Below are 20,557 nucleotides of genomic sequence, written 5' to 3'. Positions count from 1 at the left end.
GCATACGGGTTTAGAAAAGGGATAACAGGTCGGAGAATTGACCAGAAAACCTGTGAATATAAATTCTTTCTTCGTTAGGGCTCTTCATCTTTGTGTTTCACTGCCTAATGAAGGAAGAAGTAGTGAAGCAGTGCCGAGTGCACTTTTTCTGGGGAAGATTTCATCTGAGTAATTACTCTGGTAAGCAGAGAGGTTTTGTGTAGCTTGGCTCCTAAGTCTTTGCCTGCTGCTGGTGTTACATTTTTTCTACAGTAAGAAATAATGCTCCCCTCAATGCCCCTTCTGTACTGTTCTTTAACAGGTCTTTATCCTCTTCCATTAATTGCTTATATGATACGATGATGGGGTGACAGCCTGCAGTAGAAAATGTAGATTTCTAAAAAATATTTCAGTTTGGTCTCTAATTCAGTTCTCACGTGCCATTCTGTGTTCCCTTATGTGAGCTATATTTTTGGTGGCCTTCCAGTCTTCATAAAGCTGAGATTCAGAAATTTATGCAGGATATTGGACATACTAGTATCTATTTTTTATGCACAAGACCCGGGTTTGCTCAGCCTGGGAAGAAGGGAGGTGTAATCACTGGTTTTGACTATCTGAGGGGTGATTATAGAGAAAAGACGGACTCTTCTCGGAGGCTCATGGCAAGAAAACAAGAGGCAATGGACACAAGTTGCAGCTATGGAAATTCCCATTATTATAAGGAAATTTTTTTTTCTTAACAATGAGGGTAGCTAAATACTGGTCCAGAGAGGCAGTCGAGAAAGTCTCTCTCCTTGGAGAGTCGAAATTCAGCTGGACAGATGCCTGGCCAACCTGATCCAACTCTAGGCAGCAGGTTGGAGTGAATACTGCCAAAAGTCCCTTCCAACCTGAATTACTCTAAGATTCTGCTGTCTACCAGCTCAGCAAGAAATAACATGTGCTATGGCTTATTCTGGGCTACCCAGTGACGTTGATTTTTCACAGAAATGTGGAAGAAATTAATAACTTCAGTACCTCTGCGTGGCTATCAAAATTAGTTGACATTATGAATGGGTATAACAAAGGAGAAGCTAGATTCGTTGGTTTAATCTTTTTAGGAAACCAGACTAAAAATGCTGTGTTAACACCCGTGTCCTGCACACAGTAGTCCTGTGCATTGTGTACTGCTGGGGAATATGTAGCTTTCCATTTGCACAGGGGGAATTCAGCAAGAATGTTCCAAGTAGCACATAGAGTATCCCCCCTTGACCATGAGCCAGCGCGATGCTGTATGGTACAATAAGGGTAATATAAAAAAAATAAAGGTAAGGCTGCCACTCTGCTCCTCTGTGTACCTCCTGTCTTCTTCGCTGTGACCTTATCCAAGTTAGTATTACTAGACTGGGTCCCAAAAGGGGAAACAGAAGACTGAATTGCAGGTATCCAGCCCCACCGGCACAATTGGGACGGAGCCAGTGTCAAAATTACCAGCAGGAACTGTGTACTGTGCTGCACGGAGACCCACGGCTTCAGGGTAGGTACAAGGACGACACAAGAAGCAAGCACAGACCCTTCTCTTCCCTGCTTCCTAGTGGTTTGAGATGTGACACCCATCCAGAACTTTATTCCTGTGCCTTCCATTCTGATTTCAGACTGGAGTGGGTCAGGTGCAACTGTTGGATCTACACCAAAGCCTTTAAACCACATATCACCATCCCAGGCCTCGTGGAGCCTAAGTTCTAATGGAACAAGTTCAACTTTCAGTGGTTCAGATTTCCGTCCCAGGACTTGTCCGGATATACATTTTAGGATCAGTAAGAAAAACAGCATGCTCTGCATGGGCTAGAACGCATGGGTTCCATATGGTGATTGTCAAATCCCAACCAGTGGAGAGAAATGGGAAACTTTTTGCTGCTTTGTCTGTGCCAGCCTCCAGTTTGGGGTTAATGACCACACTGCAGATGGCTTTTGCTGTACTAAGGGAAGTAAGAAAGCCCTTAAGATCCTGGTACGGCTCTTCTCCAGCAGGAAGGGGACCCTGCTCAGCTCCCACCTTAGGCACCTGCGAGATGCCCTGCCTGGGCTGGCTGGCTCTCATTCTCAGGGACCTGCTTCCAGTTAGGGAGCACTATAGTCTCTCTCCTGCATTCCCAAAAGAGAAGAGGTCTTGAAGATTACAGAAAGATGAACAGGACCTGCTTCAGCCTGTTTAATCCAGAAGAATCCCAGCAGGATGCTTTGCCTTCTAAAATGGAGAAATTGTTGCGGACCCGTGTTCTGAAAAAGGAATGTCTTTATAGGAATCCTGACCTAAGCACCAAACATTCCTGCCTGGGGTCGGAAACACACTGGTTTCTGTTATTTCCCCAAAGACGTTAAATCAGTGAGTTCTGCACAGACAAGTTTCTTTCTAAATCTATTAACTGGTATTATTATAATGGAATCTTTTTCCTAATTCTTTTCCATAGCTGAAGTTCATTACAACCCCAGTGCCGTACCTCCAGAAGATGGTGAGACCAAACATCCTTGTTCACAAAGAATACTACCCATGGACACGGGGCTGCACTATCCACAGCAAGCAAGATTCTTTCATTGATACTGAATTTGTTTTCTTCTGATTATCTAATGTTTGTTCTCTTTTGTGGCATGTAGAAATAAACATTGATCTAAATAATTACTTCTAATGTTACAATCACCACTCTGAACACAATTACGCAGCTAAAATGTCCCAAGATTCAACTCTCTAGGCTTCACTGGAGTGGCAGTACTGATCACGTAAGGATTCAGTCCCCCTGTGATTCCAAGATTAGCCCTCATGTTTAACAGAGACTGGAAACATTCTCTTCCCCATCATTAGTCCTTCTCATAGTTTGTCCTCTTTTTTTTCCTCTTTACACCTTCCTGCCAGCCCTCTGCTCCCTTCTTAATCTTATACTTATCCTCAGAACCTAACACACCCATAATATTGAGTTTCAGGTCATATTTTTGAGCCTGTTGGGTGACCGTCTCAGGCATGGATGTCTAGGTTCCTCAATCAGTATCTTCCCTTACTTTTTCTGAGATGGACTTTGATCAACTTACAGATTAAGAAATTGGTCTCGGCTTTCCAAGATGTTCCTTTCAGTTGTATGTTTTTATTTTCAGACATGCTGGCACTGCTGACTTGGATTTAGATCTCTAAAGAGATGTAGATGTTTATCTAAATGTTTGAAAATATTGCCCAGTACTTTCAAATGGAATGTGGAAACAAGAAAACTGAAACCCCTACCTCTAATGGGTATCTGTGTATGCAATATAGGTTTCAGATTATCCCTCCTGAAAAAAAAAAAAAAAAATCCACAGCAAAAAACCAGCAGATAAGATCCTACCAACTTTGGGGGTGGCGATTAAGAAGCCTGCCCTTTAGTAATACTTTGCTGTGAATACAGCAGGAGGTAAACTTCATTTCCTAACTCAAAAGAGACTTTCCTACTAAAGAGGGGCTTGCTTTCAGCAAATGTGTTTGAATTGGTAACTTGCCTGCTCAACTGAATCCTAGTTTCAGTTTTGAATGCCTTTCTCTGTATCATTCAAGTAAAGATTTTTTGTGATTGCTAATATAGTGAAATACTAACCTGTACAGATGACAGAGAAGTAAAAAAATATAATGGAACTGGTATGTACAATAGCAAATACAGAAGGTTCTTTCATTCTGTGAATAACTCCCACACAGCAATTAGTGGAAAAAGATTAATATTTCAATGTACAGTAGCTACAGCCAGATTACTTGAAGTTAGACAGATCACCTTCAGTTCCTTGGCTTTTGGGGAGAAATGTTGGCATTAAAAATATGCAAACAAGTTCCACTTCATACCCACTTGTTTCTAACTTGAAATTGCTTTCAATAAGAAAGAAATTTAATATACAGTTCCGTATGTTGGACACTTGAACTATCATCTTCTGCTTGTATTCTTTATTTTCATTAGCAAACTCTTTGTTCCATAATCTGCTGCTGAATACAATTTTTCCCTGCTTTGCAATGAGCAGCATGCCATGCTGTGCCATGGTGCAGCATGCCAAAGCTATGCCTGACACCCCCCCTGCACCCCCAACCTGGCTGCTGCACACCCCAGCAGGGTAAAGAAGGAGGTTGCAGAGGTTTTTAGAGGAACTGGAGCTTTAGTCCTCCCCTGAGTCCATTTTACACCACTTTGTCTCTGCTGTGGCATTGCTAAGTCTACGTGGATGGACAGCCTGACCCTGCCTCTTTCTGTACCACACTGCTTTGAACCTCGCTGTCCTTCATGCGGTCATTCTTTCTGCATAGGCTTTACAGGACAGAAGGTAACAGACTTAAATTTAGACATTAGGTAACAATTTCTAATTTTAAGGAATAAGTGGTCCACACAGCACATGGAATTGCCATCGCTGCAGGTCTTGAAAAACACCCATAGTGATAAGACAAATATCTGCCAGCACTGGTATAAGTAAAGTTGATTTTGCCTTAGGGTAAAGGATGGACTGGAAGATCTGCTGAAAGTCTTCCCAACTCTGTTTTCTATTACTCTAATTTAAAATGAAAAGGCAGCAAAAGAGGATCAATACGAGAGCAACACAGGCCTGGCCTTGTCCCTTGCATGCTGTAATTATTTTATTACATTCCTGATAAAAGACAAAATGTACCCTGATCTTCTAAAGTTGTTGCTAAAGCTCTCATAACATTATAAAGTGATTAGAGGCAACAAAGATTTGGATAAAAGCTGAACAAGCAGTCAGGAAAGTGCTGGAAAAATTAAGACTTCTCAGGCTGCCGAGAAATGGCTGGAAATGCCATTTCTTGGGCAAATCTGTCAGTGTGTTTCCTGCTTCGGAGGTGTAGCAGCGGGAGGAAGAGCAAGCTGCACAGTGCAGAGCAATGCCAGGTCGTCGTTCTTGCTATTGATTTTTTTTTTCAGAAAGCAAAATCTGGAAGTAAATTTTTAAAGACCTGTCAACTGGCTTATGTAAAATGCAAAGCGCTATTTGTTTTGAGAAGGCCTAATGGCTTTTCCAGCTAAACAGTGTATCATTTATGTTTCAAGCATGGCATTGTTTAGGCTGTCAGCCAGAATGAAGACATGTAATTTTCTTTCGGCTGAAATAATATCTTCCACGCCGGCACCATTACATTTGCTCTTCTCCAACACATCTCTGCTGACGTTCTGTCACAGAATTGTGCATTGATGGTTTTCACAGGGAGAGGACACACACAAAGACAAATCTAATAAAAAATTGCTATGCACTTCTGAGTCACATCCTAATAATTTTAAGTGATGGGAACAGCTTCCACGGCTCTGGCTTGAACGTGACCTGATGGGCAGCGGTGTGTTGCCGGTGCAAACGCATCCTCCTCCCCACGGCTTTGATTGTATCAGTTGACTCTGCTCGCCCTCTGAGAAAGCAGCAATCTCTAGGCTCCTTTGATTTCTAAGTCATTCTCATTTACTCCTAGATTGCTTATTTTTAGGAATACATACACCAGGAAATGCGTGCTCTTTTTTAAACCAGTGAAAGAAGGATTTCTGAGAGTATATTTATCTACAAAGACAATTATTCAATGTCAGGTCTCAGTGGGTTGTTAACAATGGGTTAGATGATGCAAAAGAAATAAAAAGTGATAGTAAAATCACTGCAGCAGCTGTGGTGACTCGGGCAAAATCCTCCCCACTCCCATCTTGCTATTTAGACTGGCACAAAGCTCCACCACCTTTTGTACCAGGTCAGTGGATGCAGATTCAAGGTCTGGGCAGCTCACTCAAGGGTCCCTGGGGACTCTTCATGTCTCCGCATGGACAAGTGACTAAAGCTGCCTTCTAGCTCAGTGTACGTACAGCACTTTGATAACCATGTGATAGATAAATATTACAGAGGATGACAGTTAAAGGTCATCTTGTTTAAGTTTTCTTCTGACAGTTTATGAATCTACAAGAGTGGTTAGCAATACAGGTTAGCAATACTTACACCCAACATGCATAATTCTTTCTAAATTTAGCAGGCAGTTATTATTGGCACAATGAAAGAAATATCATTATGGAAAATTATTTGAGATTGAAAATGAAAATACTGGGAAGATAATTACCTATTGCATAAGATGATTGTTAAGTCTTAATGCACAATACTCTGTGCTTTTAGGTATCAGAAAGTATTTAGCATGTAATGGCACTCTAATGGTTCTAAATTAAATGTATCATTGAGAGTTTCAAGGATACCCAAAAGAATTATGCTTGCTATATTATTTCATTGCCTGATTGTTCCTTTAACAGAAGAAATTCAAGGATACATTCCAGTGTTTATTCTTCTCTCTTTTCTGAGAAATGACACCAGTTTCACTGGCCATTCCCATACTGAAGCTGGCTGAGGAAACCCTTGGAAAAGGAGGCTGGAAAGGACACAAGAATGGAGAAACAGGATAAAAGGTATTTGGAGCCACTGATTAATGACAGCATTTGAGATCCCATCACAGACAGACCGAGTCCCACCAACTCCACTGAATAGTCTGGATTTAGGCATTGTAACAAAATCAGAAACTATTTTCCTAGATTTTAACCAAGATACCTATCTTGTTGCTGTATCACCAAACGCTGCTCCTGACAGCTCATCCAAGCTGACCTTCCATCTCACCTTCGCACCACTGAGGGCTGGGATGCTGTTATTTTTGCTCCCAGACATGCTGATAAGTCTTGTAGCATCTGAAAGTGTAACTGGATAGCTCATCTTCAGTTCCAAAACACAGGGACGCAGTTCCAATCAAACATCACTGCAAGATCTGATGCCCTGAGTCCGAGTGCCTGCAGAACTCCCTCTGCCCCCGCTGTAGAATCAGCTCCACACAGGTGATAGAGAGAGAAAACCGTAACAAGCTCATGTAGTTTTTTCTCCTAAATGGGTAGTCTTTGACAATGAATGGTTACACTCTGCTATGAATGTAACACAGCCAAGAAAGTTCTCATTAAACTGTCCTAAAAAGGTATCTTCCCTTTTAGCAGCTCAGTAGTTATTTTGTCTCCAACAGAAGGACACTGGGCAATGGTAAAAAATCAAAATACAGGATACGGAAGACGTTCCCATTCAGTGGTGAAAAACATCAGATTGGCAGACACCAAAACCAAGCTCTTGTACTCATGAGTGAAGAAATCCAGCGTGGGCAGTGCCTTACACAGCCTCCGTCCCGTTGCCTGACACGGCTCTGGAATGGATGCCTGGCGAGGTGGGCAGGTGGTGGTCTCTCTGTTTAAGCAGGGACTCAGATGTAGCCCATAAAAACGACTCATTCTTGTTCTCTCAGTAGGACAGAGCAGAACTGGAAACAGCCCTGGATGCGCTAGTAATTTGCTCTAAACATAGAGCACTGTCTCTGCCACCGACGCTCACTCCAGGTGCGCATTCAGGCTTTCCCATTTCATACTTGCCTTCCTAAGAACTTGAAAATGGATTGGGAACACTCACACAAGGCCTACAGCCGATTAAATGGCTGTCAGATAAAAGTTTCATTCTTACTATTTCATTGACATGAGCTGTGATGCTCTTTGTCCCCTCCTCTTGCCATTATTTGTCATGCTATTGGCAATTTCGGTTTAAAGAGAGGACACTAAAGCTGCAACACAGGTGCAAGTCAGAAACAAGGCAATTACGCACACCCATCCCTAAGAATGTTGTCTCCAGAGCAGTAAGTCCTCTTCCCAACACAAAGGTGGCAAAGCCAGTTCAAAAAACACTAGGGGAAAAAAAAAATATTTCAGATAACGTAATCCTAGTTATAACTGCAGAGTTTAGTTTATAAGCCAGAATTGTTAAAGGATTTCTTGATGGAGGAACAAAAAGCCTTCCTTCATCTTCATGTCAAAAGAAGACAACCTAAAAGGAAGGCTACTGAGATTTGCTGGAAGGGAAAGATTTGCATTGATCTGGGCAGACCGTTTGACTTAAAAACTGTTTTCTGCCCCCGGGGAGAAGAGGAATGTACCCATGGTGATCCCACCGCAGAGTCCTGCTTTGTGCTGAACAGTTTGGGCACGTGGAGAGCAATCAAGCTCATCCATAGAAGGAATCTTAATCTGATAAAAGCCTTTCATAAGAGAAGTTAACGCAACAAAGTCTACCAAAATTAAGGACTAGGATAGACAAGCTCTTTGGTATCCCTCTACCGATAACACCCGAGGAACATCAACATCAGTTCGCTCAGTGGAGAGACAGAAAGATAGATCAGTCAGCAATAAACAGATGGCGAAATTGCTGAGAGAGACAATCAAAGCAAGGGTCGAAAATTGGTTTGAGACATAAAAGAAGAATTAAGACAACTAAATAGTTCTATGCAGAAATTATACAAATAATGACTTAAGAAAGTGGGTTAAAACAATCCCCCAAAACCCAGGCTAGCTACTATAGCTGTAGTTCAGTGTAGATCAGTTTTGTGTTCCTAGCACTCTAGCTACAAAGCTTTATGACCAATGCATACTGAAATCACAAAAATATGCTACAGAAAATAATGACAATTCTGGCAAATCGATTTCTTTAAAGGCAGTTAAGATTTTGGCTGTGTTCTACATATTTTGGCTTGGTGCAGAGCAAATGATTCCAAAAGAGATCTTCCTGAGTGGGTGACACTACGCAGCACATGGAAATGACTTAAGTCAGCAGTCACACTGCATTAAGACAGAAAATTTGCATTAAAAATACAGCTAAATGATAGGCTCTTGAGTATTGTACTAGCTTTTTTTTTTTTTTTTTCAACATGGAGTTCAAAAGAAACATTTTCTGTGAAGCTTGGTACTTGAAACAATAGTCAGAATTACCCAAATTGCTTTTCTCTTTGCACCAGAAGACAGAGCTCTAAAATAACGCCTTAGAGTTGTTTACTGTTTGGAATAATGATGCCATTCTCCTCCTTTTCAGCTGGATTTGCACAACTGAAAACTATCGGAATGTATGTTAAAAACACAGTGTGTTTTCTCTTGCCTGGTTTCTACCCACGATACTAATGAGAGCACATAAAACTGATGAACAGAAACACTGAAATGCTACCATCCTAAACAAATTGCGTATTTGAAACATACTATCTGTCCTTCAGGGGTTTATTGGGTCTAAAGAATGTTATTTTTGTGCTTTTTCAAATTATTTTTCACCTCCTAACGATTGACTAAGACATAATCTTATGATCCATGAAGAGAGGACCTGGCCAACTAGCTAAAACCTGCAGTAATACAAGGACTGTAGGAAGAACTGGGAGAAACGAAGGAGCTGCCTTCTTCCAGATTCTCCCAAGAAGGCAGAAAGCTGGGAAAAATACAATCTCTCAGTAGAAAGAGAAAACCAAGGAGAATTTCATGCTGCTGTGAGCTGGGTTAGACGTATGTACTGTGCCTATTAGAGAGAAGGGGAAACATGTCTGTGTTTCCAGGTAATTTGGGCTTCTAAAGTGTGAAGCATCAGACCGAGCATTCAGGTTGAGATATATGAATCCATGTCCAGTTTGGAATAAACAGCACATGAAGTACCAGGAGCAAACAGAATTTTAAGCTCTTGTCACTTGCTGAGGTCGCTTTCATCTGGGGCACATGTTGGCTCAGGAGGTTTGAATATGGTTTGGGAGGTCTGTTGTTTTGCCCTTTGTACCTGAATCATCCCGCAAACCAACTGTTGGGAGCATCTCATAGCTCAAGAGCCTCCAGTCCTCTGGATTCTCTCTTACACAGAGGGGTATCAGTTCAGGTCCTCTATCCTGCCATACAAAATGATCCAGTGACAGAATAAACCGAGCCTCAGATTTCATGTTGTCAGCTCTAATCCCTTGGGATCTATGCTGCTAGCTGAACTTTGGTGCATCAGCTCCTCACCTCTAGTGCAATTCAAGGCAAGTAACAGGTTTCTTTCAGCTAAATTCCAGTTTCAGCTCAACACCTGATGTTTCATTCAGATGCCACCCTGGAGTATTCAACACCTGGTGGAGAGCAGTTGATTCCCAATTGTTTGGTGATACCCTACTTCTCCTATACAGGAAATCTAAACATTTTATATAACTATCTGACATTAAGCTGTCACAATCTGCTACAGTTGCTGAACTCAATATTAAATATAATGCACAGTACTATGCCGGTGTGGGTGGACAACATAATCGGGCATCCTCAAAGGCACCTAAATCTGTGAGCAACCTACATATTGTGCCTGCATAAAAGGACATATTATGGTCGATCGTGACAAGAACTTATCTTCTAAAAGCACTTTCAAAATCTGTAACTGGACTTTTTAACCCATGCATCCTTTTTGTATCGGTGACTCCTTCTTCCACCTGGCCTGATCATTGGTCTTCCATCTGATTCTACCGCCTACCATCTGGTTTATCGCCGCCTGATATCTAAATCATAGCTCTATTTGCAAAGAATTTGGATTGGGAAAGGGAAAATTAGACTTTTCATATGCAGTACTTAAAGGAGGCTTTTATTGAGTAAATGAAACAAACTTGGTTTTCTGTGTCTGCGTGTCTGTGTGTGTGCCGCTAAAGATAAAGGGACTCGGCTATAAGCTTGCTTTTGTGATTTGAGCAGGGTACCTTCTCCACTCGAATGTCACAGCTGAAGAACAACCTGGAGGAAAGAATACTCCAGCTACTGATCTTCATTTTCAAGGCATAAACCTCAGTCCTTTGATACCTTTTCCACTTTCGCTATTTAGAAATTAGATCTTCGCTTTCTTAATTTCAGGAGATTTAACTCAACAGGTCACATTCCTTGAACCTTAGTTTGAAGTTAATCAGGAGTTCATCACAGCAGAGTTTAAGATTTGAGTATTGACTAAGCTAAACATAAGAAAACCCATAGTACTAACATGTTTGATTGATATAGCATCATGAAAAGTGATTTTTCTCCCAGAAGATTTCAATCATCAGTTGTATTATCCAAAGCAAATAAACACATATTGCAAAATAACAGCAACTATCTATTAAACCCATTCAAACTTCAGCATAAGCTGTGGTTTTTTGATGGCAATGGGACTGTTTGTGGGACAAACCTAAGCTTTAATGTAAGTGTTAGCAGGATTATGGCCATAAATTTTGATCGTTTATTGCCATTTGGAAGGTCACTGCATTTCTGTGATGGAAAGACTAATCAGAGCATAGACAAGCACAGGCTGTCTCTGGCTTTTTCAGCAAATACTCTCTATACTCTGAGATATTTTATCTGCCATTAAGGTATACTGTAGAGTTTTGTGTTAAGTTAGTATATTCTATTCTTACCTGTACTATTGAGGAAACTATTTCAAGTTTTCATTTTATTTCTTTTTTAGAATATTTTGAAAAACATTTACAAGTATTTGCTAGATAATATGTAAATTCTGACACTACAGTGATTACAATACAAGATTTACTTGCCAGATACCTCCAAGAAAAAAAAAAACATCATTTCAGCTAATATCTTTAAAGAAATTCCGTTTCTCTTTTTTCCTCCTCCCTCTCTGCTCCACTAGCTGAAAAGCCAATAAAAAAATTCTCCACCTCCTACACAGTTCAGAACAAGATCTGTATGCATTTCTCCTAGGCATGTTTTGAGACCCAGAAGGGGATGAAAGTAGTTAATGCGCAACAGGAATCTTAATTTCAGACGCAGATCTGTACCTTTCTATTGACCTTGCTGATATGCTGCAAGCTAAATATTAAACAATTTTTTGATCAATTTAAGTCCATCCTGGGGAGAAGAAACAGTTAAAGAAATGTCTCAAGTATACTTGCATTCAGCTAATCAGACTTTGTGTGCATCTACAGACGGTACAGAACTGAAATCAATCACTGATAATGAAACCACAAATGAAAAATGGACTGAAGACTCCTTTCCAGGATTAGAAATACTGTGCACAATTTATGTTACATATGCTGTGATCATTTCAGTGGGTCTCCTTGGAAATGCTATACTCATCAAAGTCTTTTTCAAGATTAAATCAATGCAGACGGTTCCAAACATCTTCATCACCAGCCTGGCATTTGGAGACCTACTGCTTTTATTAACTTGTGTGCCTATAGATGCAACACGTTACATTGTGGATACCTGGCTCTTCGGAAGAATTGGGTGCAAGCTGCTGTCTTTTATCCAGTTAACCTCAGTTGGAGTATCAGTGTTTACCCTGACTGTTCTCAGTGCTGACAGGTGGGTCTGATGCAACTGATTTGCCAGGAGATACCGCAAGTGTGAAGTTAGAAATTAATAAAAGAGCAGAAATGATCATTTTGCACCATATTAAATGGCACGTTATAATAGACAATAGGAAAAGAATAGGAAAAAACCAAAACCCAACCAACTGCTCTCCCATTTAATTTTAAAATGTGTGTTAAAAATTTGAGCAGTTCTTTTTAACGTGAAGTGAGAAAGACTCTTCCAAGTCTTTTGACCTTTTAATAGCTTGAAGTATAGTACATAGGTTTTTTCTCAATTGCATAGGAAAGGGAAATTGCTTAAGGCATGGAAAAGACAGTATATTGGTGCTATCTAGTGGTGCACTAAAGTAGTCAGTGCAGAGGAAAAACAAAACTGAAAATGACTGAGTGGAAATCCTTTGTCCTACGCACTTAGCGAGGCTCTAAAATTCTAGAACTGAAATGATTGACATGTGGGGTAAAAAGCCAAAAGAAAACACAGAACAGACTGGGGGACAAATGAATGGCTTATAATTTGATAGTTACTGCAATATTGTATTAATATTCCACTTGATAAGTGCTTAGTGCAACAAGATACAATTTTAGTATTTTCTCTTATACTTCTTAGATCTTTTCCAGAGATATTTTAGCCCAGAGGTCCTGAAATTAAACTGAGGTGACGACAACAGCACTGTTAGTAGGCATCAGTGCTCTCCCATCTGACTGCTGTCAGGAGTTGCTGATCAATCAGTTTTCCACGCACTTCTTTTCTGAACTAAACTAACTAAACTGAACAAAACTAACGTGAGATTTCAGTTCAATCAGTATGAGCATGTCAAGGAGCAGGAAAGCCCTCAAATTAATTTTAGTGTTAAGAGAGAAAATGATTTTCATATTGTGGCCAGCAATTGTGGATTGTATGTAACAGCAAGTAGTTCATGTGTCCAGAATTTAAGCAATGCTGCTGTTACTGTACTACCAAAAAAAATCAGCCAACATACGAATGGCCACATTGGGTCAGATTGAGGGTCCATGTGGGCCAATACCAGCCTCCAGCAGTAGTAGTATAAGGACAAGAAAAGACACACAGGAAGAATAAAAACCACTATCCAACACTACGCTTATAACTTAAGCTTTCCGATGACCTCCTGAGCAGATGTGGTTTCTGTCTATTTAATAACCTCAATAGATTTCTCTTCTAGAACCTTGTTCAGCCTCTTGAACTTGTTTAGCAATGACTTTCACTGCCTGTTGCACATTATTTTGCTTTGCACGTGGCTTCATTCGATGGCCCTGGGTCTCGTGCCCAGAAGAGACAGAGATCCCTACCCACCTCTCCAGGCTATTCACATTATATTCTATACTTAGTATGTGGTTTTTTTGTTAAGGTGTGCAGAGCAGCCCACGGTGTTCAAAAGTTGCATGAACCTGAGGCACAGATAATTGCACAGTAGTCTCTTTTGCTCTCCATTGTTTTCCTGATAATTCCAACCATTTTGCTTTTGTGTTGTTTTTTTAGGGTTTGGAGTATGTTTTTTTACTACTGCTGAACATTAAGGTGATGTTTTCACTGGACTATCTATCATAGCTCCAAGGTCTTGGTCCTGTACGATGTCAATTCTTCACACATCTATACGTTTACCCAGATTTTTCTCATACGTCTGACTCAGTCCACATGCTGCAGAATCACAGCCATGAATCAACAGCACTGTTAGCTCCAGTTTTATAAATATGAATGAATACTGGAGCATTACTTTGAGTCAGATCACTGCACTCAGCTGGGATCTTAACAACATGGAAGAAAGGAGAGGTGTACATGCTTGGTTTCATGTATTTATAAAGTAGTTAATCTGTTCCATACCAATTTTGCATGCTAACTCCCTCATTTACCATTCTAGGCAATGTCGTAGAAGTAGGAGAAATGTTTGCCCTTGCTGATCTTAACCCAAACAGCAGAAGTCACCTTTACTTAGCAAGGCTTTAATGATAAGTCCTGCCAGCCAAGTCATTAAAATACATGCTTAAAGCTAACTCTTACATTTCCATCTTGATTGCAAAGAGCTAGTATCTGTTTTCATTTCCAAGACGATTCTACTACCTTCACTTTAGCAAGAACAGAGATGGCTTTATCCTCAAGAAGTTTGCACTGTCACTGCTTGCATTATTTCTGTATTTGTTCTGACAATGATGTTGGTTGGGTTTAGGTACAGAGCCATCGTTAAGCCCCTGGAACTGCAGACTTCGGATGCGCTCCTGAAGACGTGCTGTAAAGCTGGCTGTGTTTGGATCATCTCCATGATATTTGCTATCCCAGAGGCTGTTTTTTCAGATTTGTATTCTTTCACCAACCCTGAGAAAAATGTAACTTTTGAGGCATGTGCTCCCTATCCTGTATCTGAGAAGATCCTGCAGGAAGCTCACTCCCTGGTTTGCTTCTTAGTGTTCTATATTGTACCCTTAGCTGTCATTTCTGTCTACTATTTTCTTATCGCCAGAACTTTATATAAAAGTACAGCCAACATGCCAGCAGAAGAACATGGTCATGCCCGTAAGCAGGTAAGCTATGACCAAGCACTAAAGTGTCCAATTTTCCAAAATCTATCGTGCTGATTAAGTCTGAATTCTTGAGTGCAAATCCTTTACCTGACAATGGAGTAAAAAGCTCCATAAACTCAGCCCATATTAGCAATCCCAATTCAGCTATGCACTTCAGCACATGCTCTTGACTCATTAACTTTACTGTGTGAGTGTGCATGTTTTCCAAAGGAGGGATGGGGTTTGTTTTGCTTTAATATGACCCCATTAAACTCAGGAGTTAAAACGTGGAATTGTGAGCTGACATATTAACTATTGTACTTTTAGACCCTAGTCTAGATGAGATTGCCATGTGATTTATAATGGAAAGGGAATGTGCTCTGCACTGGAAATACTTTGTTACAAAAATTATTAAATAGATTTATTTTTCTGTTGGTTTCTTGGGGTTGGTTTTTTTTTTTTTCCATTTTGGTTTTTTGGTTACTAATGCATTTAGACTTTTAGACCCCTTTGAAACTCAGCACCAACTACATAAACATGTGTTACTAATTGCTATTAATACCAGATATTCATTATTTTCTTGTAGATTGAATCCCGCAAGAGAGTTGCAAAAACAGTGCTGGTGCTTGTTGCTTTGTTTGCCTTTTGCTGGTTGCCTAACCATATCCTCTACCTATACCGCTCTTTTACATACCATGCTTCTGTAGATGCTTCCACCTTTCATCTGATAGCTACTATTTTTTCCCGTGCCTTGGCCTTCAGCAATTCCTGCGTCAATCCTTTTGCTCTTTATTGGCTGAGCAAAAGTTTCCGGCAACATTTTAAAAAGCAAGTCTCATGCTGCAAGGCAACATTTCGTACAAAGCCTCCCAGTGCTACCCACAGTAATACACCTACCAGAGCCCTGTCAGTTACGGGCAGCACGCATGGCTCAGAAATCAGTGTTACACTGCTAACAGATTATAGTATCACAAAAGAAGAAGAAAGTGTTTAGTCCGTCTGGGATGAAAAAGGACAGAAACTGAGCCTTTGCCATCAGTTCACTACTACTGGCATCACGGAAAGAGATGCCATGCCTTGCCCTGTCTGTGACAGAGTTTTTGTCAGGATTTCCTCAATTTTTTCAAATATACCATAAAGAAATCAATTTGTGTGGGAGAAGAAGCTGCAACAGCTGAACTTTCCAGTGTAAGCTCAAAGGGATTGTTCATGCTCCCAAGCATGAACATGGATCCCTAACTGGAATTCCTGGACTGGGCAGGACAGGAGTCAGCAGAGTTGGTGCGAGAATTGGCTGCGAGGATGGTTTTGTCTTCGTGACTTCCTTGACTTGTGACTGAGAGCTCCCTCTGTCAACTACTTGCATCTACAGCAAACAAGCAAAACCACGCATTTTCATAACACGGTCAACCAGGCAGATTTTTTATTTATTTCTTTTCTTGTCCCAAATGTTGAAAGTTGGCAAACTTATCAGAAAGCATGCTAAAATGAAAGAAAGCTAAGGTCTGAAGTATGGTGTAATAAAAAAAGAAAAAGCATCATGGGCTAAATCCACACCAGCCTTTGCTCTGTCGGGGACTTTGAAACTCTGGGTAAGAGCTGGCTGCTGTGTAAAGAGGTGCCCTTGTCAGTTCCTAAGGAAATCAAGGGAACCAGCAGGTGATCACCTCTCTTAAAAAGCTATAATCATCGTTAACCGCACTTGTAAAATTCTTGGTAATCTATGGGCAGAAGATCTCAACAGCGCAGAGTTCTTTATTGTTATAGTGATTGAACATCAAGAAATTGGGGTGGATCTGTATTAGATTTCTAGTTTGGATTTACAGTGCGCTTTTGAAGTGAACTGCTCAAACGTCCCCTCCTGCCCTACTTCATCTCCCAGAGTGGTCTGGAGTGCATAACCCACATTTCCCTCAGACGAAACTGTGTCCCCAGTCCACAGAACCAGACTAGAATGAATTTGAAATAAAGCCCCCAAAAGTGTATGGCGCGAGGGGTCAGCCCAACCCCTGCAGATCCACTCCTGCTGTAGTGTACATGGTTGTATCTCAGTGGTCTGCACATTTTCAAGCATGCTGGGAGAGCTTGATTTTTCTATTGTACTAATTTTCTATTCTTCAAGTTATTCAAGTTGTAACCCTTTTTAATATTAGGATAGACTGTCCTTACGAGATAGGCCTTCTAATCTCAAATCCACTGATACTGTGACTCTGTACGCAGAGGCAGGTCAGTGACAGCCTACCACGAGCAGCCTGGGCATCCCTAGAAAGCCCAGCAGCACTGCTGGCAGGGACTGGCTTCCCATCAGGAAATACAGGAGGCAAATCTTCCTACCCCACATTACAAAAATGTTGAATGACACTTATTTTTATGAATTTTGTGTACCCTGAAGCAAAATTTTCTGTGGGAGTTAGTGATAGAAAGCACAATATATTTTCCATTGCTTAAACTAAGGGACTTCTATCTCAAAAAAGAATTTGTGTGTTGAAGTATAGAAGAGAGGTTGCAACATATAAATTAAACAAAATAGTGCTGTCAGTCACAGAAGTTTCAATTTTAACTAATCCTTGAAGATGTAACACCCCTCCAGCTGCACAGAGCCCCAACAACACATTGTTGGAAATCCATACATCCATCAAGGCACCGTTATTTGAGTTCACTGTAAGATGAGAAAATCTGTTTTCATCTCTCTCTGTTGACTGCCCTTATCATAATAATATAAGCAAATGATAAATCCCAAGGGTGTTGGAATACAACCTCTGTCACCATATTAAACCAGTTTAATGACAGTCCATTTTAATGCCATCATGCCTGGCCTTATTTTACTACACTCTTCATGTTACTAGCTGCAAGGCTATAAACACTCATTTTCAAAGGGATTCTCCCTTTTATTGTACCAATTGTAGACCAGGATAGGACCACTGAAATAAATGGAAATATAACAGCACAGAAATACGATTTATGGCAAATCAGACTCCAGAGACCTTATTTTACTCTCTTGGTCTTAATACAACACATTCCCTGGTAGTGAGCTACGTGCAAATATAACAAACATATTGGACTGGTATTTTCCCCTTTTCCTTTTTTCTCAATGGAGCTGCAGGGTGAGACTGAAATAAGTAATTAAGCCTACACACTTATGAGCCTATTTTTATCTTCCTGGATCTTACTGTAGGGACTTCTAAACAAAAGAAAAATCAACGCACAGTAGAGTTCCTTACGTCATTCTTCATTCCAATTTATTAAAGCCTTTGGAAAACAAATCTGCCACATGTTTCTGGACTTCACAATTTGTCTCTGTTGGAAACCAAATTTCCCGCTGCAAAATCCTTGGCTACACCTCACAGTAGCCCTTAATACCACAGTTTCCTAATTCATCATTTTCCTTGCTTTGCATGCAGCTACTTTTTGCTTGTGTAACTACGCTAACTGGATGGTCTATTGCTAACATATCCTGCTATAAAATTGATGGTTTTGCTATATGCTGCACATGTTTTGGTTAAAGACTGGCAATATTTTGAGCCATAATTTAACTACTCTCTGTACTTTATGCTTTTGTAATTCTGTACTTTCAAATCTTCATGACATGTTGTATTGGAGTGATATATTGGTCAACATTTATTTTTATCTAAGGAAGTTGGTATTATTCGTTCCGTCTATTCCCCCCATATAATTACCCATAAAATGTCTCCACATTACCATACCCGGATTTAGGGGAAAAGAGTTGTTTCCTCTGCAATCTTTTCTAGTGGTCTAAAAACCAGTTCTTTCACCCCTAGCTAATACAAGTGTAATTGTATAAGAGCATAAAGGAATAATGTCTATTTACAGAAATAATGAGTATTATTTAGCAAAGAACTGGCATGAATAACTAGTATACTATTTATATCTACAATGAAAAAATAGGTAGAAAAAAAGCAAAAAATACTGAAAGGCAAGACGCTATCAAAGGTCTTGTTCATATGGAGTCTTACTGAGTAAATAAATACAATTTCTAGGATGTACCTTTCTTACAGTTTGTTTTGTGACTGAGATGCACGCATTAACAGCTTTAATACATACGAATGTAATAATGTTTGTGTTAGTAACAGGCTTAATATCAGTTCTCTTAATTTGTGCTGTCACTACAAGATGCTGGTTTAGTTTAAAAAACAAAAATTCCAAAAAAAAGAACAAAACCGTGTCAAAGCACGGATGTAGTGTAACAGACTGCATCTCCAGCACATGGCACAGAATATTAAAGTCAGTTATGAAATTATAGCCATTTTAATGCTCACCCTCCTCTTTTTTAGAAAGTATTGTTTTATTTTACATAGTTAAATATGGGCTACCCACTGACGCTCAAGCGATGCCATTTCTTGATAGTTCAGACTATCTGAGCTGAGTAACACTGGAGCTCTTCGCACCATCCCCAGAACACGCAGCTTGCTGCAGCAGTGCTTGTGCAGCCATGAATCATAATATTTCAAGGATGTGACTGAGAGGAAAGCTGTCTTGACCCAAAAAATGACAAGTTTCCAGCCGAATCAGTTCCCTGAGCTGGCTCACTGTGCTGTCTTTACTGAAGAGGAAGAGGACAGATGGTGGCAACACATTAAGATACTGTGCCACAGTGGCTGCCACCACGCATGTTGTTATCTGTGGAAAGTGTGAGGGAATTTGAGGTAGTTTGTCCTCATAGCTACATTAAAGTGTGCAGATCAGATTTACCATGCACTAACCCTGCTGCACACAAACATGCTCTCACTTTCATCGGTCTGAGATTAAATTCGGATCTCCTGCTCCCCAGGACAGTGCCCCAGTCACTTGCTGTAGGCAGATCTGCACACTAGGGAAATCTGTACTGTGTGGGCATAAACTTCACCACATTTACTCAGGTTATGGAAGTAACAAACTTTGCCAAAATCGAACAAGTAGTTTAAGACTTAAATTGCATTGCTCTTACAATGTTTAAGGCTATGATTACCCTACCTCCAAACATCTACCCAATTTTTCTAAGTAAGCGCAATTTATATTAAACCTCTCATGTTCCTCACCAAAATCCAATACCTATTTGAGAGCTAATACAAATGCCTCTTAAGCTGTCAGTTTATAAGTGATCACAAAACAATTTTTGGACAACTATCGTAATAGCCCTGCCAAGAGAAAATTCTTGAAGCATGAAAGATGTCATTAACCAGGCTGGATGTTCTTTGTGTAATAGCCAAAGGTTACTAGAAGTCTATATTTATATCCTCAGCAATTTCATCTGACAGTCTGTTGACCAGCCAGTTAGATGATGTCGGTCTCTCCCTACAGAGCTTTGCAAGCTCAGGATTGTGTCTTTGATTTTATTATCATTCCAGTCTGTATGACAGCAAAGATATATTTGTTCCTGGAATACTTATTTCCAGAAAACTTCTGTACTGAATATTGTTTTTATTTCTGAGTAGAAAGATTGCTTTGTCATTGGCAACCAGCCACTGCCAGCTTCGATGGGGCTGTTCAGCTAAATTTTCATTTAAAACACATGCACTGTTTTAATACCTGGGGTTTATAGCTCTGTGTTAAATTTTGCAAAACAAAACTTAAAGTGTGCTTCTTCATCTTCTAAATAAAAATACTTTGAAGTAGGTACTTCAGCAATTGAATTTGGTTTTGGTGTAATGCTGCCTGGATGACACCGTGAAAACCACTAGATGGCTCTGAATTAAGTTATTTCAAGAGAACTGATTTGAGTAAGAAAATTTGATTTAAAATATTTAATTATCCACAGAGTACTACAATGCTTAAGAACTCATTGCGAGACTTATGCAGACATTAATGCAAACCAACGCAAAATTTTGAAGACAAGCTTCATCCTTTGCGTTGTACCAATGGATCAACCCTTTCCCCAAGGGAGCACAACAGCTGTAGCTGGTCACCCTCAGCCTGTCACACTCC

The 20,557-nt window shown here is 40.2% G+C and overlaps 1 protein-coding gene across 1 annotated transcript; it reads left to right on the top strand.

Moving 5' to 3' along the window:
- Window positions 1–11,682: 11,682 nt before the first annotated feature.
- BRS3 (bombesin receptor subtype 3) lies at window positions 11,683–15,629 on the top strand. The gene is made up of 3 exons (XM_056360021.1): window positions 11,683–12,113; window positions 14,305–14,656; window positions 15,222–15,629. Exons 1-3 carry the CDS (start codon window positions 11,683–11,685, stop codon window positions 15,627–15,629), a joined length of 1,191 nt encoding a protein of 396 aa, XP_056215996.1.
- Window positions 15,630–20,557: the final 4,928 nt, after the last annotated feature.

This window comes from Falco biarmicus, chromosome 14, assembly GCF_023638135.1.
Source record: "Falco biarmicus isolate bFalBia1 chromosome 14, bFalBia1.pri, whole genome shotgun sequence".
Taxonomy (NCBI): Eukaryota; Metazoa; Chordata; class Aves; order Falconiformes; family Falconidae; genus Falco; species Falco biarmicus.
Note: the sequence above shows the minus strand (reverse complement) of the source record. Positions and strands in the feature narration are given on the sequence as shown.